This window comes from Ostrinia furnacalis, unplaced genomic scaffold (genome assembly GCF_004193835.3).
Source record: "Ostrinia furnacalis isolate ACB-3 unplaced genomic scaffold, ASM419383v2 OfSCF7582, whole genome shotgun sequence".
In the NCBI taxonomy this organism is placed as follows: domain Eukaryota; kingdom Metazoa; phylum Arthropoda; class Insecta; order Lepidoptera; family Crambidae; genus Ostrinia; species Ostrinia furnacalis.
Genome location: NW_021137821.1, coordinates 534,131 through 560,204, shown reverse-complemented (window position 1 = coordinate 560,204; position 26,074 = coordinate 534,131). Strand labels below are relative to the sequence as shown.

The 26,074-nt window shown below is 35.3% G+C and overlaps 1 protein-coding gene across 1 annotated transcript; it reads left to right on the top strand.

The window, feature by feature from the left end:
* Window positions 1–9,607: 9,607 nt before the first annotated feature.
* LOC114365317 (odorant receptor 22b) lies at window positions 9,608–25,374 on the top strand. The gene is made up of 9 exons (XM_028321848.1): window positions 9,608–9,858; window positions 12,223–12,428; window positions 13,960–14,075; window positions 14,378–14,453; window positions 14,792–14,936; window positions 16,154–16,253; window positions 16,636–16,749; window positions 17,566–17,721; window positions 25,305–25,374. The coding sequence occupies exons 1-9, from the start codon at window positions 9,608–9,610 to the stop codon at window positions 25,356–25,358; spliced, it is 1,218 nt and encodes a 405-aa protein (XP_028177649.1). The 3' UTR covers window positions 25,359–25,374.
* Window positions 25,375–26,074: the final 700 nt, after the last annotated feature.

Genomic DNA, 26,074 nt, shown 5'->3' with positions numbered 1-26,074 from the left:
GACATAAATCAAAACATAAACAATCATGCATCAATATCAAAAATACCATGTATGGTACTAATACCTAATACTAGATGGACCGATGATCTGGTGAAGGTCGCGGAAAGTGCCTGGATGCGGGCAGTGTACTTAGAATCGGTCGTTATGGAAATCCTTGATGAGGCCTTTGTACAGCAGTGGACGTCCGGACGTCATTTGGCTGAAACGACCGAACGAACGAAACATCTTCTTGCTACTTTGCACTACAAATGAAATCAATGCAAATCTCTAAAACTACAACGAGGAAATTCCACTACCCCTTCATGGAACTAAACTTGGGATTACCGGCTAAGTACTACTTGTAAAGCAAAACATTGCGCACTTAAGTACAAAGCCGTCGCGATACGCTGGCCTTAATCTGACAACAGCGTTCTGACAAAAAACGCTAGCCGAGATATTCAGGATCCACTACGCGGTTTTATCTCAAGGGAGCTCACAGGCGAGCGACAGTATACTGGCGATTTCTGGCGACTTAAGGCTGAGTTGCACCATCTTACTTTAACGTCACGTCTTGACAAACGTCAAAAATCTGTTAAACTCCATACAAAAAGCACCGGTTATTGTTATTGTTACGGTTAAAATAAGCTGGTGCAACTCAGGACAAATATTCAAATTAGGCGACCGTCGCGTACTCATCGCGAATACATCCGATGGTCGCTTACAGTCAATGATGCATCGCGACTCTCAGACGCGCAGTCACTAACGTATAAGTCACGAGTGTCAACATGTCATGTCAGCGAAAGGCGTGATGCATCGCGACTCTCGAAGACGGGCATGACATTGGCGGAACAGTGGCGAAAAAGCACAAGTTCATCACCATCAACAAAAGAAGAAGTCACTAACGTATAAGCCAGAGTGTCAACATGTCATGACTGCGAAAGGCGCGAGTCGGAGACTGTCGCCTACAGTCGCCTACAGTTGCTGACCGTCGCCTACCATTATCGCAAGCAGTCGCCGGCATAATGTCGCTCGTCTGTGAGCTCTGTAAGGCTTATAACTTACAGCTCTGTCAACTTGCAAAAGCGGTCAAGTGTAAGTTATACTCTTGTGCTGTGCTTTTTATCGCAGTTCCTATAGGATTTTAGTAAGAACACTTATTATAATTCGCCAGGATTATCTAAAAATGTAAGTATTTACTGAATAAGTAAGTGTGCTTCATCTTAGTCCTCGTCTTCAATTATTATCATCAGAAGATGTGATGATTGAGAGCAAACGCAGACTTAGTCTAGCATTAAAAATCAGAATCAAGTTGATACACACTCGTTTGTGTGTAAGTTTCGTATTACAAACAAATCTCAGGGTATATTCAGCCCTGTAATTTTTGGATTTTGTATATTTACACCAATTACATAAAACAATACCGAAACACGTAAGTTTTTGTATATTTTCCTTTATACATACATATCTACTTCTTTCAAGTTAAGTAATATACGATTACAAGAAAATCACGGAATACTTTGAAAAATGTTTTTTTAATTGTTCATGGTTCCCTGAAATTGTCCGTGCTAAAGTTTGGGAAAGCTCTCACCACTAACTTTGATATAAGAAATTTCGTGTGGCTTTTCTTAAAGCTTTTCTAGTGTTGATTTTTTCTCATTTGATAATTTGGGATATAATCCTAATTGAAATATTTAAGAAAAAGATAGCTTCGAAAAAATATTTAAGAACAATCAGCTTTTTTAATTTAATAATTTCAATAAGGAAAAATCTAATCTTTTAATAAATCTTTACATCGGTCCATCACTCGTAAGCGTGCCGCGAATGGGTTGGCTTCCAAATCAGGCCAAGGCTGACCTTTATTAAATCTCATTTAGGGAATAAAATATCAAAAAACGTGTAAACAATACTTCATAATTAACGAACTCTCCAAAAAGGTGCGTAAACCCAAAAGGAAAAAAGTAAATTAGCTAAGTTACCGTAAATGTCCGAAACAACATAATGAAGTGGTATGGAAGTAAGTAAAGATGTATACCTACTTATGTGATATTTAAATTCCATGGTTAAATACCTTTCCGAATCAGTTATAAATAAAGCCGGCCCTTCTGGCACAATAGCTCGCAAATCGGCTTTCGAACGCTCAATTTGGTGACGATATTTTTCATCGCTTAAGTCTACCGAAAAAATCCAGTTACGGGGATTCCTATCTCAAAAGGTCGTTGATTTGAGCAAAAAACGGGCGTGAAAATAACGAAGAAGGTAAAAATTTCCGTTGTTAAATGGGATCTTAAATAATAATCTTGCTATATTTTCTTAGAAAAGTACTAATTCTGAGCTTCCGAAACTCTTTTCAAAATAGTAAAGCTATAATAACTGAAATAGTATTTAAATACTTACCAATTAAGTGCTGAAAATCGCCCACCAAATCCAAAACGAAAAAAAAATGCCGTTACACCACACCAATAAGCAGAAAACAACTTAACGAAGTGATAAATCTCAATAAAACCTGTAATTAAATTGTTCACGATATCCGACCACGGTCACAGATTACACGACTTTCTCTAAAGTTTTCTTTTGTTTAAATTTTTTACCGGCACAAGTTTGTCCGAATGCGTTCTTAGTTTAAATTTTAAAACCGCGGTACGTTCGAAACGTGTTTTGAGTTTCGAAATTTGAATCGGCGCATGGCGCAGGCTCGTTCGGAAACGCCACGAGCGTCGAGCAGACTGGCCCCGCGGCCGGCGATTCGTTTCGCGCATGTGCACAAAACCTCTTATAATTTGATATCTCACCGACTGTGACATTTCGTGGTAAAACCTACTCGTAAATTATTCAATTTTATTTACTTATCCTTACGCTTTTGTGTGATATTATGACATGGGTCGGTGATTCTTTATTGACAGTAGATTTGTGTACGTGCACGGCATACTTTTCCAAAAGTTGTAGCGATGTTTTCACATTTCCTTGACCACTTCCGAGAACTTCGGAATGATATTACCGAAGAGAGTATGATTGACGTAAGATATTTCGATATTACGGTAAATTCTAACTTATTATGTTGTGTTTGATCTAAAAATACAAAACATTTTCTTATGTAACGATAAAAGATAAAAGATAGTCTATAAAAATAAGCAATTTCTAGATCAAAAAGTAGCCTTAAGTTTTGGCTTTTTGGCAAGCACCTTTATGTGCTTTTTACAGAAAAGAAGTGTGCCGCGAAGAAATACCTAATATGCCGTAGGGTAGAGACGTAGCGATGGTGTGAGACGGTGTGACTCGAAGTTTTCCCATAGCTAACGAGGAAGTTGAGCGGTGCGAAGATGCGTAACGAAGCTGTAAATCGGTGTGCAATCGAGTAGTGTGAATGGGGTAGCGGGTATTTTTGTGTGCACATATCCGTGAAGGGTTTCAGCAAATAAATACTATTTGTTACTTGAATAGTTTTATTTTATTTTTGTGAAGGATTTTAGCAAAATATAATATTATTTGTTATTTGAATATTTGTAAAAGAAAGATGCTTAATTTGTGATTCGACGTTATACTGATTGAAACTGGGTGGGCAACTCAGTCTTTCTCTGTTGTCATGGAAAGTATCTGTAAAACAAAACCATACAGATATAAAGAGATGCCAATTAATGCGCCGATTTCAAAACTCAGTGTCGCATAAGAAATTCACACACACAAAGTAATCAAAATATGTGCTCATTATCCACTGCGGTATCAGTACTCAACGTTCGAATAATCTTTAGTACTACGCAAGCAATGTAAACTGTTTACATTATGACGTCGCTGCTGTCATCATTGCTTTTACGAGCAATGTGTTCTGTTTCTGCTGCGACACCGGCTCCGCCACCTTGTCACATCTCCCTTTAGTTTCTGTAATCTGTGAACAAAACCTATTAGAATGACAAGTACAGATTTCTATTAACCACCTGACTATGTAAGCGTGCATGCCTGAAAAAATAAGTTTGTGAATCAGTGAAAAACTGTAATCACAATATACCAAATAGAGCCAGTATGAAATTGTAAGACCTATATCTATTTTATCAGAACAAATAGTAGACCCCTCACAAAGCTAGAAAAATGCACTTCAATTTCGCTTATCGGTGTGAGTAGATTCCTAAAAGGTAATGCTAGGCGCGGGTGTTGGGTGAATAGAAAAATACTGCCAGCTCGGTGCACTTGTTCCAACGAGTCACACCGAAACGAGTAACAGTGTTACCCGTTGGGAAAAAAACCCATCAAGTCACACCGTTGTACTCGTCGGTCACACTACCACCACTGCCTTTTCTTAGATTAAGCTTTAGATTACTGAAGTATTTTGATTTATTATGTATTTTTTACATTATTCCTTGTACGGGCGGGAGGCAGTGGTTGGAAGGCACCGCTCCCGTGCCCGGGATATGCGGTCAGGAAGGGAACTAACTCCCTAGTGAGCCTAGAGTCCCTATTCCCTAAGACACTAAGTCCCTAGAGCCCTAGCCCTGCCTAACAATAAATACTTAGACATAATAAGGTGTGATAAGAAGGAAGCTGTGCCCAGGTCGCCCAGGGCAGCAGCGTTAGGACGGCAGGTAGGCGGCGGGGACCCGCTGCCAGCCCGGCAGACTCACCGGACTGATCATAGCGACGGCTAAGGGTGTCTTGGCCGCAGCGGGGGGAAATGAGACACAACGACAGACGGTTGATATCTGATTTATTGGTATTAACTATTGCTATTTATACATGGTTTATTGTTTGTACACATTTAAAGGTATTTGTTAGTGTGCCGTCGGTAGGTATTAAATGTATGAACTAGAAACAGTGTGACTGGTTGGTTTTTTTTCCAGTGTTACTCGTTTCGGTGTGACTCGTTGGGAACAGGCGGCTCGGTGCAGTCCACATTAGCCCCTAAATAAAGAGGAACGCTGCGATCGGTTTGTATTTTGATTTATAATGTATTTTTTAACATTTTGAATGTCTTATATTATAGGTATTAAATGAATGAACTAGAAACAGTGTGACTGGTTCGGTTTTTTTCCCAGTGTTACTCGTTTCGGTGTGACTCGTTGGGAACAAGCGGCTCGGTGTAGTCCACATTAGCCCCTAAATAAAGAGGAACGCTGCGATCGGTTTGTATTTTGATTTAAAATGTATTTTTAACATTTTGAATGTCTTATATTATAGGTATTAAATGTATGAACTAGAAACAGTGTGACTGGTTGGGTTATTTTCCAGTGTTACTCATTTCGGTGTGACTCGTTGGGAACAAGCGGCTCGGTGCAGTCCAAATTAGCCCCTAAATAAAGAAAAAGTCTGCGATCGGTTTGTATTTTGATTTAAAATGTATTTTTAACATTTTGAATGTCTTATATTATAGGTATTAAATGTATGAACTAGAAACAGTGTGACTGGTTGGGTTATTTTCCAGTGTTACTCATTTCGGTGTGACTCGTTGGGAACAAGCGGCTCGGTGCAGTCCAAATTAGCCCCTAAATAAAGAAAAAGTCTGCGATCGGTTTGTATTTTGATTTCAAATCGATGGGTGCCTGGAACAAAGCCGCAATAGCCATAGCAGCAGTTTTCCGATTAAGTGATTTTAGTAAACTGCGGGTCCCTATACACCTTTTGAATTTTTTTCAGAATTTTATCTTTGAAACTGCCTGATTTACCAAAAGCACTATGGATATTGAATCGTTATTCCCATTCATCATTTAAAATTTGTTGACCGGAATAATCGTGCCATATACAATGTTAAAACTTTTATTTAACTCTTCTACAAGCAAACGGCTATTACTGTATCCTTCAGATCAGCGCCCGAGGCTGCAATACACTATTGCTGTTTGATTAATTGCACACTTTTTACCGGAATAAAACCACAATGGACTCTTACGGAACCGACTTTCAATGTATGAAGCGGCAATATGTATTTCTACCTTTTTTAAAGTATATTCTAAGCACTATAACCTTATGCACATTCAATGTTACTCCAGAAAAAATAACGCATCGTTTGATATACAAACCGTTTTGATACGCCTCGTAGTTTAGAATTATTCAAAATTGACACTAAATCTCTTCTCCTGTAAAATTGTGTTTTGTCGATTGCGGCTTTGTTCCAGGCACCCATCGAAATGTATTTTTAACATTTTGAATGTCTTATATTATAGGTATTAAATGTATGAACTAGAAACAGTGTGACTGGTTGGGTTTTTTCCAGTGTTACTCGTTTCGGTGTGACTCGTTGGGAACAAGCGGCTCGGTGCAGTCCACATTAGCCCCTATATAAAGAGGAACGCTGCGATCGGTTTGTATTTTGATTTATAATGTATTTTTAACATTTTGAATGTCTTATATTATAGGTATTAAATGAATGAACTAGAAACAGTGTGACTGGTTCGGTTTTTTTCCCAGTGTTACTCGTTTCGGTGTGACTCGTTGGGAACAAGCGGCTCGGTGCAGTCCACATTAGCCCCTAAATAAAGAGGAACGCTGCGATCGGTTTTGGCGCGGCGCCCGATCCCCAGTTATTCCATATAGTCCCACGGGATGCGACCTCATCGCAAACTGTAACGTTCCCCTTTGTTTTCCAGCTTGGAATAATTATTGGCTTGCTCAATCGGTGAAGGGCTGTGTTAGAAAGGGATGTTTTTAACGCGTAAGTTGGGTGATTTAACCTCAGACCATAGAAGGGAAATTTAACACGTTTTCAAGTATTAACTGAATGTTGATCGTGAGATTATTGTAAGCTAAAGATTTAATTTCGTTTAAAATACCTATTACTAACCTAAGATATTCGAGACGTTCAGTAGGTATTGTTTTTGTAGGTTAAATTCACATAGGTAACCGATTTGCAAAATTGAGAAGGAATTTATTTATTTATTTAAAGACTTTATTGCACACACAACAATGTTCAGTACAAAAAGGCGAGCTTAATGCCATAAGTCAATAAGTATATAATAAGGAATGTAAGTATGTACATAATTATTATTATTTCCAATGTGTTCATTATTATACGAATATACAATAAAGATTGTTCATTCAAATATTATTCGTTTTACTTGTTAGTACACTATTATGACTTCAGCCTTGAAGATGTATACTGAAAACATAAATAAATAGGAAATTCCCATGGCTGTTCAGATAATGATTCATGGCCGCCTGCATTCAACGGCTGCGGCCAACTTTTTATTGGAGAACTTTTAAAAGCTTATATTATCGAAGCAATGAAAATCTCCAGATATTGATCTCGGATGATTTCATACTTTTAAGTGATTTCACCAGATTGCTGGTAAGGCTAATTTTAGAACGGATTTAGAAAAGATTCGGTTTTCGAGGCACTATGGTCCTATATACAAAAAGCGATAGCGTAATGCATGATTATGTACCTACTATGTACGAGTATAAGTTTAAAATAATATAAACAAATTGCATGAATATATTGTAATCTTCTATGAAAGTTGAAGTTAAGTAATGCCATTTTCAGTACTTACTGTCCATTTAAAGAATTACACGGTTCTGACTTATTTACAGCTTATAAAACACGCCCATCATAATCATATTAGCGGTTATTTGCGTTTTACGGTTGTTTTGGTGACTAGCACGCGAGGAGTAGGCGCTACATTTCACGCTTCAAGAACCAAATGAGCGTGAACGTCCTTATTTGGGCTTATTTTGTTGTGTAAGATGACTTGCCATTAAATGAACTTATTAAAACTTTTAGGCTCGTTTGAGACAAAAGACGCTCGCGCATGGATGACCTTATAGGTCATTGTCATAGCCAAATGACGTCCACTGGAAGACAAATGCCTCTCCCAAAGATTTCCACAACGGCCAGTCTTGCGTTCCCCAGGTCCTTCCAGCGACCTTCACCAGAGAATTGGTCCACTTAGTGAGAAGCCTACCCAACCTACGTCTTCTGGTCTGACGGGACATTTTATCAGTATAATCTGCAAGATCCCAAAAGCAGCACAACAAGTACTTACTTAAAGTAGAGAAAAAAAGTGATTTAAAAGTTCCGAAGAAAAGCATTCCATTGCCCGGCTATTTTTCTCAACTACTTCTGCGTGAATGCCTATACGTATACCTTAACAGGGCCCACTATACTCTGCGTCAATAGGATCCATTATAGGTACTTTGTCGTTCCCACTCTAAACTTACGCTTAGCTTGTATTCCGAGTGACTTGCTAAGTAATTTCAAGCGCTACTTGGCAATACTCCGTTCCAAGAAACTTCATAGATATCAATCGATTTGGTCGATCGTGGAAACGGTATCAATTGTGCAATTAATATGACGCAATATGCGGAAAATATACGCAAATGAAACCTTGCGTATGACAGAGAAGAGCCAAAACCTATCATCATTCAGCTCAATCAGCGTGCAAGCACGTACAAGTTAATCAAAGCTTGAACCAATTTTTGTCATATTTTTATCATTCCACAAATCCACAAGTTTCAAATTGTTTATTACTTGGTACTAAATGAAATTTTTTTCTTTCTTTCAAATTCAATGTTTGAAATCAAAAGTCCCCGTATTCGATGTAAGTTTGTTGTGGAACAATAATAACAAACAATGAAACCTGACCAATCAAAGTTCATCGCACCGTAAAAATAATTAATTTCTGTCGATAATATCCGAACGGAACGTTTATAGAATAGAGAAATGGAACCGAAACTGAACCCAATAAGAGGAATTTGTCATCTGTTTATCGATAGTGTCGCTCGGTTGCCATTGTCGATAGCGTATCGAGAATTTGAGGGGTAACTTTTGATAGAATTATATCGATGAAAATACTTTTCATTAATGAAAACATTCAAAATAGAAATTAAGGTATCAATTTGAAGTACAATACTAACCCATTATACTTGTGGCACTTTAAAGTATTCGACTGCATTGTTAATTGTAAGATGGACTAAACTATATCAAACAGATTTTTATATTTTAAGTCCAGTTCAGTCATTAGGCAGTGATAAACTCTAAAATTTTTATGTAAATAAACATTGAGCAACCACTATTTTAAATTTTAAGGAGGTAAACAACGAATAAGTGTAGCGCATCTTCGATCTGTATGAACATCTAAAATGCTTGTGAATAGAAAAGGGCGAAAGTGATGAAAAGAATTGCTATGCTCAGCAGAAAAAAACATTGGTACCAAAAGCTCATTATAATAACAATATTGATTTATCGATATGTCTTGACGATGCAACTAGTAACGTATCGATGGGAAATAAAGAAATTGATTTTGTATCGGAGCAGTCGAAGTGAGAAGTGATTTACGGGGTAAATAAATGGTTGTTACCGGTATTGTTTTCGTGAAATGTTAAAAACTTTTTTGTAGTCATACAAACTGTTTAAGAAAAATTGCGATAGTGGACGTCTAGAATATAATAAATTATTCTAGTATATTCAAACAAAACTCAGTTCTCGATTCAAATTTAAACCTTGTCGTAAACCAAACTATACTGAAGGTGGATCCTTCTATAATGTAGGTAACTTTAATTAAACTGATATGTCAAGTATGTTAATTCAGATTTGATTGGAAGATTGCCTTTTAATTTCCACTAAATATCCATTAAGTAGGTTCATTAAGTCAAATTTACATAATTACACGCTAAGTATGACAAAAAAAAACTATATTTTCTATCACTTTCAAAAATGAAGTCATTGGATTCTCCCGTCAAAGTAGATCTATACCGCCATATTTCTTTACCAGTGTCTGCTATAAAGTTCTTACAACTGTGGTTTTACATTCCTTATTCAAAAAAGTCCATCAAATTCTGGCTTGCTGTAACTATTCGCGTTTTTTTGGGGATATTTGTGTTTGTGATTCCCACATTAACTCAATTGATATACATCGTTCGATTGCTCGCATCTGGAAAAGCTGAAATTCAAGAAATTGCTGCGACGTAAGTACAAATTACGTTTAAAATGAAATACAATACAATATTATTAAATAGTACTTAGGTTCATAACTTATACAATATCTTTCAAATGAAAAGCCTAATACTCTTGGTAATTAATACTATTGACTATAATAGGATTAGGATTTAAGATATTTCTACGAAGTAGTAAATTTAGTATTTCACAGTAGGTATTTTCTTTTATATTATGGGTACAAGGTAGACTAAATAAATACCAATAAAGTATATCAGAATAATAAGAAGTGATAATAAGAAGTCTTTATGGAACAACTTTTAACATTTTTTACGAGAAATCGATAATTTGTTTGTACCTATTGAATAGACTTCGTCGAAAATACTGGACCGATTTGAAAAAATATTTCAACATTAGTAATAATAAATAATAATAAATCTTTGGACAATTTCACACAGCGCCAGCTAGCCCCAAAGTAAGCAACTTAATGCTTGTGTTATGGGTGCTATCTTAACGGATATTACTACTTATATACTTTTTTTTTAAATACATAAATATTATACATAGTCGCACCCAGACCCGTCACAGAAATTAAAATTCATCATATCAATTTCTGCCCGGCCGGGAATCGAACCCGGGACCTCTCGGCATAGTAGTCCGTTCTGAACCACTACACCAAACGGCCGACGTACCCTACATTACCCTACATTATTTCTGATGAACATAGTACGAAGTTCACCGGGGCAGCTAGTTATTATAATTCTGAATAAACTAGTCGCCAAGCAAGCAGTTATACTTGTAGATCGTTACATCCACGAAGACGCGCCTCACCATTCTTCCGCTAATGTTTGAATGTTATCGGTACACGCTAAATTATACTTCGTATCTCTCCCGAAGATGATTACGTTTTACATGCAGCAGTACCTGGGATGATGCCGTCCTTATCACACTTTTAGAGAATATTTATTTTAAAATATAAGTTTTAAATATAATAAAGTACGTGTTTTGACTCCTCAGCACCGTAGTACATTCCGCGGTCCGCCATATTTCTTGTCATTACTTGTGTTGGTGTTCGTCCGACTCACACGAACTTTTTCAAGAAAAATAACTTAGCGTGAAAATGGGTAAAAGGAAACGATCAAGTAATGGTGATAATAGTGATATGGTGAAAAGTTTGTTAAGAAACCTCGTAGGTATGTACATAGACAGCGACAAATTATAGTTTTATCTGATGATGATGAATCAGAAAAAAAAACATCGTTGTCTCCATCGTGCAGTCACTGCAGATTTGCAGACATACATACATACATATTTAAAACATTCTGGTAAGTTGTGAATCGTGTATTTTGAAATTGTTATGAAATAATGTGAATAATTTCTATTTTTTGTATTAAAAATGAATATTTTTAACTACCCTCCGTGGTAATACTTTGTGTCCCGACTTAATCGTGTGTGGATACTAGACTAGAAACTTACTTAATTTAACTTTTTGTGTGATTGTGATTTTGTTAACTGTTCGTTTCAAAACCATCATTAATTATTACGAAAGTAAACAATGTTTTGTTTATATACTAAAATACCTTGAACAAGTTAATAGTTTCTACGGTTGTAATTTTTTCGATGCTCTAAACATCTGCATGTAAAACGTAATCATCTTCGGGAGAGATACGAAGTATAATTAAGAATCAAACGAACTTACCTGTGATGTTTGATATCTAATTATACGAGTGTCTTGACCGAAGATGATTACAGTCCCACCTCACCCGAGAATAATTACCCTTAACCGATCGAAAAAATTTGCTCTAAAATAATGACAAGAAATATGGCGGACCGCGGAATGTACTACGGTGCTGAGGAGTCAAAACACGTACTTTATTATATTTAAAACTTATATTTTAAAATAAATATTCTCTAAAAGTGTGATAAGGACGGCATCATCCCAGGTACTGCTGCATGTAAAACGTAATCATCTTCGGTCAAGACACTCGTATAATTAGATATCAAACATCACAGGTAAGTTCGTTTGATTCTTAATTATCCATGAGTGCACAGTCACACTACACTAATGAAGCTCGGATTGCTCGGATCAAACTCCCCGCACCCCGGGCTTCCCTCGACCAAAAATTGGTGGAGCGCGTCTTCGTGGATGAAACGATGTAAGTAGTAATACTTACTCAAAGCCGAGTGGTATACAGATTCGCAATGTCGAAACACTTCATAATCATCATCATTATTTCAGCTATAGTACGTCCACTGCTGAACACAGGCCTCCCCCAATAGCGGCCTGCGTCCAGCGCTTCCCTGCTACCTTTATGATGTCGTCGGTCCACCTTGTGGGTGGACGTCTTACGACGTGTTTTCCGATACGTCGATACACTTAACAATTTTAATTTCAGCATAAACCTGGTCCTAACAGAAATGCTGTGCTCGTTCAAACTGCTCGACTTGCGCTTACGCCGCGATGTTCTTACTGAACTGTCAGATCAGCTCATTAGCGAGCAACTGAATTGTTTCGAAACTCAAAGGATTTTGGAGAAAGGTGTAAAACTTTCGCGGCGCCTCTTCTGTGGATTGTTGCTCGGGTCTGCCCTCGACGTTTTGGGTAAGTTGTAAAGTCTATTGTTGACTTTACCCGTGTTCATTTCGCCAGTTAAATTAAAAAGCTGAGGGGGGCGTGACTTAATAACAAAATATCTTTGCGAAGATTATTCGAGGGAGGAAGTTCGATGGGTTTTCAGGGCTAAAAATGGTTGCCTAATATAAGGGCAGCGTGAAAATTTTAACCGTATTAAAACTTCACAAGAAGTTTAATTAAAGACCTATTTCACGACTGTGTGAGTCACGTTAAAGTGTACATATGAATATAGATGAAACTAGACCTATTTTTATCGACAAAAAAGAGGTCAAAAAATTTTTGACATTTTTTTTATTTTTTTATAGAATTTTTTCTCTTCCAATTACTTATTGTAAAGAAAACGTAATAACTTATAAACTAAGCAGTATATCCTGATAAAATAAAAACAGTAATAATGCTAAATAACAGGCGATACTAAAAAAATACAAACAATACACAAAAAATGCCAACAAGTAATAAAAAATGATACATTTTGAAAAAAATCTGCTTAAAAATTCGTGTTTTTTTGGTTATTTGATAAATTTCTCCAAAAAATGCCCCTATAACAGGTAGTTTTTATTGTTGTGTATTATTCTCTATCGTATTACCTTTGTAAAACCAAAAATTGCATGTCTCTATCCCTATCACAACATTTGCTATGATATCCCTATCACAACATTTGCTATGATCGTTTGAACTAAGCCTCTCCGGGCGCGCCATTCAACGCTTCGTTAACAACGAAAGTGAAAATGGCTCTAGATTTGTAATTTTGATAAAGACAAGTTAGATTTCAAGTAAAAACAAAAGATTTCGAAGTAAAATAAGCATTTTAGTTAAAATTAAAATTGTCCCTACCTGTAGAGGAGAATAATGTTGTGGTAGGCCTTTGTTCAAACTATCATAGCAAATGTTGTGATAGGGATAGAGACATGCAATTTTTGGTTTTACAAAGGTAATACGATAGAGAATAATACACAACAATAAAAACTACCTGTTATAGGGGCATTTTTTGGAGAAATTTATCAAATAACCAAAAAAACACGAATTTTTAAGCAGATTTTTTCAAAAAGTATCATTTTTTATTACTTGTTGGCATTTTTTGTGTATTGTATGTATTTTTTTAGTATCGCCTGTTATTTAGCATTATTACTGTTTTTATTTTATCAAGATATACTGCTTAGTTTAAAAGTTATTACGTTTTCTTTACAATAAGTAATTGGAAGAGAAAAAAATTCTATAAAAAAATTAAAAAAAATGTCAAAAATTTTTTGACCTCTTTTTTGTCGATAAAAATAGGTCTAGTTTCATCTATTTTCATATGTACACTTTAACGTGACTCACACTGTATATCAGATATAATAAAATTAAGTATTGACATTCAACCTATCAAAATGACCAAAAATCTTGGGATTGAATTTTTTATGGTAATACAGCCTGAAAATTATATTTTATTTCTTGCACTACGCAATTTTAATCTATGTACGTGGCTAATGTTACACACATCTTATTATTTTTTCAGTTCACGTCGTTGTAGTGCCATCACTCAAAAACTTTGAAACTATACCCCTGAAGATGGATTTTATATTCATTGATGTAAATGATCCGGCTTACTTTGATTACGTTTGTGCATATCAGGTCAGGTTTTTTTATGTAACAGTGCATGTTGCAGAATACACATAGACCGAGGAGAGTTGTGACACTTGTGACATTGTCGATTTTTGGAACTTATTAACTACTAGCGAGCTCGTAACAGTGCGCGTTTTTAGTTCAAGTGTCGAGCTACCAAATGCGCACTTTTGCGAGCTAGCTGACAGTTAAGTCTCCTCTGTTACAACTCTACTTTAGAGTTGACAGCTTAACAGCTTTACATCATTTATATTGCAAAATTGCTCTTATTACAAGAAAATAACATGTTACGGTAATTTATTATATTTCAGATTTTGTACAAACCGACAATGATCACAACTTACGTCGCCTTAAACGTATATCCGTGGTCATTTATGTGCTGTGCAAGTATGTATATTGATCATACTATGATGTCGTCCTTTTCTTCCAGTTATTTATTTATAAATAAATAAACAAATAAATACTCGTACTGACCTATTAGGTGCCTATTGCTTAACATCATTCTCCTGTTTTGCTCTTACGTATTCAAGTGTCATTAGTTATAATTGTTTCGTTATAAATATCTAACTTTTTCCTGATTTCACTGTCGTTAATCTTCCTCCATCATTTTAAGTAAAAATCACGCTTATTTCGTATCCCGGTTCCCGGTTCATCTATCAAGGTAAATGGGAATTAATAAGCCAAATGGCCCGTTTTTATGTCCGTGGATTTATTCCCGTTTCCAGATAGCCAATTGGACGTTTTAATCAACAAATTAGAAAATATGAAAGAGCTCATTAAAATCACCAAGGCGGAAAGGAGCTGTGACGAGAGCGATGCCTACGAAATAATATTTAAGGGCTGCGTACTTCATCATTCTGCTATTTTAAGGTATTGAGTTACGGATATTTAATTGGTTTCAGTTTTAGACTTTGTGAAATGTAAGATGAGTTTAGTGATTTAAAGAATTTAGTGACTGTAATCCAGTCGCTCGTTTACTGCTCTGCTTTTACCGTTATTTTATAATTATTAAGTGCTTTTTCCTAATTCTTATTATGCCTAAAGATGGAGGCTTGGTGATCTATCTATAATATATTTTGACTTTTCTCAAAAGATTCGCAAAAAAATGTGTGGCGAAAGGATACGTAGTGTAGCTCCGAAACGATATTGTGAGCTGAACGTTGCTAAGATGCGCAGCAAAGCTGTGAAATGGTTTCCAGATGAGCAGTGCAGACATTTTAAATATCCATACTATCAGTTGCTAGAGCACGAATGCTTGCATTTTCCATCCAGTCTGCCATTTGTTTCCTTGTAGTCGTCGATCCATCGAGCAGCATCAAGGTGACAAAAGAAAGACTGTCAAAACAAAATACACTCTCATCGAGGAGTTCGAGCATAACAAAAAATAAAACAAAAGCACATCACAATTCTAGAACGCCGTTCAATAACTTAAATATTTTGGTCTCAGCATTTCTTTTTTCAGGTGTTAACTTCATTAAAAATAAGCTGACTTTCCCAAGGAAAGGAATGATTTTTTCCTGACAAAGAGCGCTCATTAGCTCGCAGGAACGTCGCTTATTTACCCAATTGAATTTCGCGTGAAACTTTTCGAATTCAACGGTTTTGCGAAAATGTTTGTGCGCCCTCGGCAATAAGACCTATATTGTACTTAGAATATTTCGCTGTAATTAATTGGATTTTTCACAGGCTGCACATTCAGCTTTGATTTATTTTGTTAACTGATGTCCATTCGCATGGATGGTAACTCCTGATGAACACTGATTTAGGCACATCAGCTATAAATGTTTGTTGAAAAATAGCCTCTATTACAACGAGATAAGAGGGTGTATTTAGCTTGATATGCTATCGTAAATATTTATACAAGGAAAACGTAACATTCCACTCGCACGTGTAGGTACGAGTACCTACATTATGATGAAGTGATTTATAAACAACATTTAATTGTATTTATGTTGTAGGTTTGTACACAATATTCATGGAGCTTAGGGGTCAAGGCGTTAAAGGTTCTTTCGACTAAAAAGTCTGAGTTCTGTACTCTTAAGTAGGTACTAGTTAGCTTAAATAAAAAGGTGTTTTCTGCATTTCAGATTCACAAAGTCGATGCAAGCGACTTTTAGCGGGCAGATGTCATTGAATCTGTTTGTAAGCGCTTGCATCATCGGGACAACTGCCGTTCAAATCATTTCAGTAACTATGCAAAATCATAAGCTAAACTGTTCCTTGCAAATATGTATTTACAGCACAGTTCTAATTTCAAAGGAGATCCCACGTATGCACTACAAGTAACTGATTTCTATTGCAAAATATAATTCAATTCCTTCTGTTTCGAGCCTACGGCGCTGCGCAAACGAAGGGTCTTTTTTCTTGTGTTGGACAAGTGACCAAATTTTTTTTTGTTGTCCTAACCGTATGTTATATCCCATAACAAAATTTTCTGAGCACACAACCGGATAACAGAAGCGGACATTTTCCGTGCCCCTTACACCATTAATCCACTACAAATTATGTATATTCTTCCTCTGAGCCGTCCAAAATAAGGTTTTCTCACATAATTTTGTTTTGATTGCAGATCGAGTTGCCCAGACATAATATAACCGAGGTGGTTTGGGTTCTGGTGTATTTATCCATCATCATAGGGAACCTTTTTGTCGAATGCTATTTTGGGAACAGTATTACACACAAGGTGAGGGATTTGTGAATATTTTAGTTGTAAAGGCGCAAGTTTCACATGCTCGGACGTGTTATGAAGTAGCCAAAATGATACAGTCTTCTTTTAGACTGTGGTAAGTAATTATATTCCCAAAAAGTAAATTAAATTTTTTTTACAATTTTAAATCAAAGTAATTATTATTCTGATTGTGTGGGTTGTGCGTAATACATAAATGAATTGATATTTTCCAGCTAATCTTCCTAGGAACTGATCCAATTTCAAATTCGCTTAATTTGCCATTACAAGAATTCCCATTAAAAGTCAAAATCAAAATCAAAATAAAAATATTTATTCAATTTAAACCACAAGTGGCACTTATGAACGTCAAAATATAGTAAATAAAAAAGGTAGCCCTTATGGGGGGCATTTTACATGTCTCCTTATCTTTTGGGCCCTACCAGCGCTTCGAGACAAACATATGGCAAGTGCTGAGAAGAAACGCCAAAACAAACTCAGTCACCACTAGTTGTTTGTTGGAATGGACGTCACTCACACTGGAGTGGGCTCGATAAATAAAGGCACCCAATAGTTCTGGGTCTTTCTTTTTAGAAAGTCAGTATTTCATTTTTGGGTCTTTATCTGGCAAATTTAGATTTGGCCTATCCTTCCGACAATATCCAGGTGGGTTCGGAATTCTTGGTATTAGTTTGTCACTTGGTTGCCTTTTACAAAATCCACGGGAAGAGCGGGCATGTAGTAAATGGAGACAATAGTTCGAAACCAAATTTTGAGCAAAAATAAACGCGAGCTGAACGTCTGATTATGATATGCGTTTCCCTTTTGTTACAGAGCTTAAAGATTCCAACAATAGTGTTCGCTGGGCCGTGGGTTGACCTGCCCATAAAGATGAAGCGAAACCTGGTGATATTCATAGCTAAAGCTCAGCAACCCATCGTCCTAACTGCAGCCAAAATCGTTCCTGTTTCAATGCAGACATTTACCACGGTAAACAACGCCCCAAGTTAAGGAAATTAAGGGACTATACCTCTCGTTCCGATCGCTGCAACTCCTGTGTAGCCAGGATCTACAGCTTGACCGCCAATAAAAACCCAACCAGTAAAGATCAAGTTTGTCCCGGGGAAAAGTTAGATTGTCATTTGACCCGCAACGAAATTAATCAGAAGAACAAAGAGGAGTTGGAAGAACGTAAGGAAAATACATCCAAGTATCAGAAATTATGCTTGGAGACGTTACAGTATGCCATGACAAAGGTATTATTTAACCCAGATAAGTACAAGTCAATGCCAAATACTCCATTTGACCAAGAATCGAACCAACGATATATTCTGTGCCTTAGGTTTATCATCATGCTATTTGAACAGTGGAGCTAAATATACAATGAGTTCTGAAAACATCATTGCGCAGATAAATATATTTTGGCTAACGATGTGATGCACTATCACAAGACATGTTTACATACAAAACGTAATTTTATTATGAGTTAATCGCAAAACGCTGCCCAACCTAGACCTATGTAAACCTTCCTAAATATGCGTTATTTTAAGGTGGATATTGAAAGTTTTCATCTGCATTCGGCATTCTAGTTAGAGGACTAAACGGATTTCGTATCCATCTTAATATCACTCTCATTGTTCAATTCCAATTTCAAGATAGAAAAAAACTAAACTGCAGAACTAGTCCTGAAGTTATCGCGACAAAGGACATTTCCATAATATTATAAGATGCCTCAACAAAGGCGGTCGGTTCGAGATAGCTTTGAGACCATTCATCATGTTTCTTGTCCTCGATTGTGTACTTGGCATCATTTCCAAGGAATGACACCGCCATTCCCAGAAATTAGAGCAGGGTTCGGGGAAAATAAGACAAATACTGGCAACCCTATATGAAAACTACGACATTCCAAAAAAACTTTTACAATAATGACGTATAACAAACTTGTGCAATGTGAACTTCTATGAAAAAGCAAGCAATATTTATTTATTTATTGCAATAAAATACATTGTACTTTTTCACGAAGTAACATCTAATTCGAAAGAATGCTTTACATGACATACGAGTATGAAGTGTTGTTACCTTCGTCAAGGACGTGAATTGTATAGTGCAGATATTTTTAGTTAAAATTAGTTGCGATATAATAATATTATGACGTATTTTCAGATGGGTTTTGTTATGGCTATCTAAAACTAGGTACGTTTATCTACTCGTAGGGTAGACCGGGGACAATAGTACCATTTTTTGGAAATTGTTCAATATTGAGAAATCTAATGAAATGTAACTTATTCTGTTAGGATGCTGTAAAAACTAGACTCTTAAGCTACAAATTTAAGCATGCAGAGTTGAACTATTATTTCGAATACTTAATGAAAAATGAATTTGAACTGTACGATGTCTCATGTTACAATTGACCCCTACAACGGGTCAATTGTACCAATAATATATGAGGCAATAAAAGTAGTTATGTTTATCTAATCATCACCTTTATTGGTATTCTGTTCTCTTAATCTCCTACAATCATCAGTCTTTATTAATTGAGATCGAAAATATTTAGGAACAAGTATGAAAAATCAACACTTAAGTTTAAAAACAACACAATAACTTTTCTTCCATAAAAACGAATAAACTAACTGTTTCTACATAATATGCCATCTATTTGGCTCGGATATTGCTTCTGAAACAACAATAAGCATAATAACAATGATAGAAATATCAAAACTGAAAAATCTATTTTTGTATGAGGGTACAATTGACCCCTGGTACAATTGACCCTGATTATTTATACCTACTACTGCTTCGACCTTTTAAGATTTTTTCATAAGCCTGTTCATAAAGGAATAGATCCGTTGATCCGCGATCCGTACTTTTGACTCTACGCCGAGGCATCTAAAACAAAATGTTCAAATACTTAGTTACTTACTGAATTAAGCTAAAATGTACATATTCAGAAGGGTTTTAGAAACCTATATTAAAACATTTTAAGTAGGCATTTAGGTACTTATATCACCTTTTTATCTACTTATTTAATAAAACACATTAAGTATGTATCTAATTAATGCTTAATGCATGCAACTATGAATGAGCCTAGACTATATTTTCAGTAGGTAGGTATGCCTGTAATTGTAAAAATATAATTGTAAAAATGTAAAATAACCACGTGAATGTTTTATAATAACTTATCTTATTATAAGTATAGGTACTTTAAAACCAATTTAAAATATTATTTAGTATGTATAAAACAAGGTTCCAGGGGTTAATTGTACCACGGGGTTGATTGTACCGCTACAATTGACCCCATAGAGACTGGTACAATTGTTCGAAGTAGGTAGTCAAGAGAACTTCACCTAAAATTCAGTCATTTTCACAGTGAATGCCAATAATTCGCTGTCAATACAAAGTTTAGAGCCTGGATAAACTATTGACAACAATACTTTGGTAACAAATAGCATATTAGGCAACTTATGGGCTCATATATTTGACATAAAAACTTACTGCGGCTGGGCAAAAAACAAAAATCCTTCCTGTACACCTTCGTTTCTCAGCACAAGCGCCGCCGACTGGTGAGCGGATGGAAACACAAAAAGCGCATATTCTGACGCTATGCACACAATCTAACGTCGCTTGTATGAAGAAATATCGCCGATGGTACTATTGACCCGTGGTACTATTGTACCCGGTCTCCCCTACGTTAGATACGTACGAGTAGATAATAGTATTATCAAAATTAACATTAAATTAACAGTTTGCATTGGGTTGTTTACACCAAAGTGTTCTACTCATTTATGTGCCTATATACTTAATAACATTACAATTCGAAGCTCAGGTAATTTTCGATATGTTGTTGAAACAAATCATTGTAAATAACCACAAATATTCAACAAATTAGTTAATTTGTTCGGGGAATATGTAGATAATATCACAAAATCAAAATCGCCGCGGGGAAAACCGAATAAAGGCATGCTGCATAAATTACTATTATAAAGATAGATAAGATACAGGGCTATTTGCATTTATAAGATATTATAAATGCAAATAGCCCTGTATGTCTGTTACGTGTTCCCACTTACACCACTGAACACATTTTGATGAATTTTGCTGTAGAAATACATTAGTTCGACCTGAGAAGAAGGACCTAGGATTAACTTTAAAGAAATCTAAAAATACATTTTAAAGGAAACTTAATTTTGTTTGGGTACTTTCTCATGCCATCATCATCATCATCATTTCAGCCAGAAGACCATAAACCTTCTTCAATGATTTCCATAATCACCGATTGCTAGCGGCCCGCATCCAACGCCTTCCTGCTACCTTTATGAGGTCGTCGGTCCACCTTGTGGATGGACGTCCTACGCTGCGCTTTCTCAAGCGCAATAAATGTTGTAAATTTCCAAGCCACGCGAGCGAAACCACGGGTACTATCTAAAATAATTAGAAACTATCTAAAATTCACATTTCCAGGTAGGTACTCAAGTTACAATCATAATTAATTCTCGTACAAATTGATATAAATCAAACGTGGATTAGCATCAATCATGATAACGCTAACACAATTTACATTTATCTTATTCAAATAGTTCGCAGTATTGCTGATTTGGCTTATTTGTGTCATAAATTAATTATGAAATATTGGATCTCGAGCGTACCTAATGTAGGGGAACCTGTTGAACCTTGGACAGAGTTGTACCTAAAACAATTGTATATATTTTTTAAATTATGCGGTTTTATGAAAAGTTGTCTAGGGTATTACATACGTTATTTGTCAACATTAACGTGTAGTTAGCTAAGATTCGCCGACGCCGTGCAAGTACAAGAAAAAATGGTAATTTAATATTTTACACTGACGCAGTGAGTTTTTGGAGGTTTACTTCATGTCCATTTATGAAAAATGTTGCATGTTTGACAAAACGGTTATAGTTAGAACATAATCTTTATATATCTAGCTACTGGACGATATGAGTTTCAGATCCTAAGCTCAAATGGAAGTGGGTATAGTGTGCTTATTAAGTGAAGTAGTCGCAATGTTGTACCTTGACCACCCAACTAGCGATGTACCTTGGTCACTGATTTTCATACGTTTTAATGAGAATTTTATTGTAATAAAAAAAACATATCATACTGTTATAGATACAATGCCCCGAAGACCTCAAAATAGCAATTTAAAGTCTGTTTTTGATAGGTATTTTTTTAATTTCTAATGTTTTTTAAATTTACGTTTAATGTATCTTCATATGACTTTTTTAAGATTATTTTTGTTGATAAAGCGGTTTTAATGGATATTTTGCTAGAATTTATGTTAAATGATAAGAAATAAAAAAAACTAGATTGCAACAGCGCCTATTTTGTCCTACACGACATAACATATCAACATTCAACAAAATTTTCTAGAAAAAATGTTGAATATTGTCATATTTTAGTTGATTGTGTAAGGCTGAACATGGACTGGAGAGCCGGCTTAAACTTAAGTGATTTGTTGCCAAAAAATTGTGAAAAATAATTAGTACAAAAAATATGGATGAGGATCTTTTTAAAAAAATACTTTTACTTAGATATTGTTGCTAATAACTGTAATAATTGGTATTTCAAATAATAATTTAACAGAAAATTAACAAATTGAAGCGAATATAAGCATTTATTTATATCAACATTCAACAAAATTTTCTAGAAAAAATGTTGAATATTGTCATATTTTAGTTGATTGTGTAAGGCTGAACATGGACTGGAGAGCCGGCTTAAACTTAAGTGATTTGTTGCCAAAAAATTGTGAAAAATAATTAGTACAAAAAATATGGATGAGGATCTTTTTAAAAAAATACTTTTACTTAGATATTGTTGCTAATAACTGTAATAATTGGTATTTCAAATAATAATTTAACAGAAAATTAACAAATTGAAGCGAATATAAGCATTTATTTAAATTTAAATAGGTACAACGTACACGGTCCAAGGTACACCTGGTTTGTTGTACCTAGGACAGTTTTCCCTTTTTTTTTCTAACAGCTAGTATGTCCAATTTTTTAAATTATACACAATTTTATGAATGAATTATGTAGTTAATTAAATGATCTTTAAATATAACTGCACTAGACAAGTTTAACTATCACCATTATTTTTCAAAAAATCAAAATTCGAAAAACTGGCCCAAGTACAACAGGTTCCCCTACACTGAGACAGTCAATAGACAGCCGAATTATATTATGAGACTTTCATATTCTATATATACCTAATATATTCTCCAAAATAAGGCCATGAGCCAGTTTTTTCTTTGTTGTACAGTAACATTTTTCAGTATGAATAGGTACCAACGTCTTTCTCTTTCCCTTTCATCTTTCAGTAGGTTACGTTTAAATAAGTATTGAGTATTTTCACAAAAAAAAACAAGAAGTAAATCTTTCACCAATGGGAGCAGCATAAAAACAGTTGAAGACGAAAAAATAGCGATATCCGGCATATCAACGACAAACCAACTTCAAACATTAATTACCTACCTACATAGATTCTTGTTTTTTCTTGGCTTCCGCGGTTTAGTTGTTAAAAGTTCGAAAACGTTTATTGAACCGGAATACAACAACGAAATAGTGTTTCTAAACTTTTGAACGCCAATCAAGTTGACACTAGCCTCCCCAGCAACAAGTCAACATAAAACAATGTAACTAGAAACAGACGCGGCATGCGTAACTTCTAGCACTAATACCAGCATTCAGCTTGATCATCCAAGTTGATCTTCAGCCTCGGGAGTCGCTGTACAGATTAATCCTAGCCAATTAAGCGCTGACACCAGCCTGCTCGCTAGTGGCGTCGAGTTTAATATTAATAACACTTTAGTCGCCATTTCTCAGAGCTCGTCTAATAACGGCGAGAAAGCGCCACATTGTAAGCAAGTTATTTGAGACGCAAAACAGCGTGGATCTTTAGAAAATGAAATACTTGTTTTTTTTAGTCTTTAAGCTACTATAGGCTTCTTCTTTTTTATCGCCAACTTGTTCCCGTGACATTGTAAGCGTTTAAATATTTCTTTCCATTTGTGCATAATTTTTCTTTACTGCTCCGCCTCTATTGGCTATATGTTATACTACATATAGCTTAAAGCCTTCCCCGATAAATGGGCTATTCAACTAAAAATATGTTTTCCTGAGGTTAGCGCATTCAAGCAAACATACAAATTCTTCAGCCTTATAATAGTATATACTCGTAGTATAGATAGATTGTGACAAATAGAGTCAGAAATAATATTTAATTAAGTTTTTCTATCGTATGGTTTCCACGCGTCGTGACGTAATAAGTACACCTCTAATTTGGCCCAATAACTTAGTTTCGTATATTGTTTAATTTTACCTATACGTGTCGTGAATAAACATTTCTATACTTGCCTGATACAAGTGTTATTAAAATAAAATAATTAAAACTTCTAACCTTGCAAAGATGTTTAAATTAACAGTATATTAATTAAAATTTACATCATACCTACGTTCATGTTTCTATTTAGCTGACTTCTTACTCGAAAATGTGTATAAATAACATAATTATTCAATTTCTGAAGACCGAAATTTTGAAACTTGTTTTATTCAAAACAAACAAACCGGTCCCGAGACGCAAAGACAAATTAAAACATTTAGATGAAACGGAGATAATGCTGTGGAGTGGTCTAAGCAAAATAAAATGACAGTGGCTAATTTTATTATCTCCAGAGTGAATTAGAAGAGCGACGTAATAGGAGGAGTAGCAGTGGACTCACTCTTGTTTCAATATACGAAGTTTTAGGCACACTTGAAGACGTGATGGGGGAAGTAGTCAGATCTTAGTGTCAAAGTATATTTTTTTTAAGATTTTTCTTCCTTTAGCCCCTCGTAGTAAGCTAAATATGCTTGTGTAACGAGTGGGCTCACCACAATAGTCGAACGGCGCCGCGGCGGTGGGCTTTTATTGACACTCAAGCTGTATATCCTGGCTACACAGGAGTTGCAGCGGTGGCAACGAGAGGTGGGAATAGTCCCGTATCATGCTGTGTGTATTCTGTAACAATCCCCTACTGTGTGGCATCCTCGAACTGTAAGCAGTCTCTCAGGCTTTTGTCTGTATGAGGCTTAAACGAATTACCACTAATTCGTTCAAATTGTATTTTGTTAGAGAAATGAGATGGTTAAGTGGGGTCTAATTTGACTAAAATTCATTAAAATTATGAAAACCTCTTACTTATCTCTCTATAAATCTCTTATACAATTTCCTTATTACCTTTGTAAACCCCTTTTAATTTTTTAGTAATATTAAAATCAAATAATAATGTAATATAATTATTATAAGAATATTTCAATTAATGGTTCGCAGAAACAGAGATAAATAACTTTGCAACAAACTTTTAAAGAACAAAGTTTAATTACGTTAGTTAGTACTTAATAACGTTAGAAGAAAAGGTAAAGTTACAATTTAATTTTATGTAGATATCTGTATGTTTTGAATACTAACTACCCCAAAGTAATGACAAAAGAACGAGACCAATTTATTATAATAATTATTGTGTTTAAATATGATTTTATGTGGTTCGTTAACAAAATAATAATCAACAATTATTCTTACAGGTAATGAACTGGACGTACAAAGGCTTTGCAGTTATGAATCAAATGAAGAAATAATTTTGGAAATAATAAATATGTAGTAGCGGTTTAAAACCGTGGTCCTATGAATAACATTAAAATTAAAATTTGAATCATTTAAATTAAATAAACGTAATGATCCGATTAATTTAAGTAGATAATCTCATTACCTATTCAATAGTTTATTACATTTATAATTAGTTTATTAAATAAAATTACACTTTCCAATGAATATTTAATTTTATCCTGTTTTTGCATAATTTTCATGAATGCTCCGCTCCTATTGGTCATAGCGTGATGGTATACTCGTATCCTTGGTCCTTAATATGTATCTGTCGCAGGCAAATTGTATGATTCCGCATTTTACAAACGGCGTCGTCAGTTCACAAACGCTCGCTGTTCTATAAAATGCCGAAGGCAAAATGTAAATTGCCTTGGCACTTTATAATATGCCACAAAATTTAATAGCCAATTCAATCGCCGTTTACAAAATGCCGCGGCAAATTGAAGTATTTATTTCTTTTTCTTACCACGCGAGGCGCTGCCAATCAAAACAAGAAAAATGGCGTCGAGTAGTGATGTTGTGATTCAGAAAAATATTGAAAACAGTGCAAATTCTACGTATTCAAAGGACTTTTCACAAAAATCTATTGTTTTAAAGACATTTATTTTACGATTCACAAATAGGAGCAGTGAAAAGCCGTGGACAAATGAAAAAGTTTTTGAGGTTATCAGGCATGTAAAAAACGCTAAGG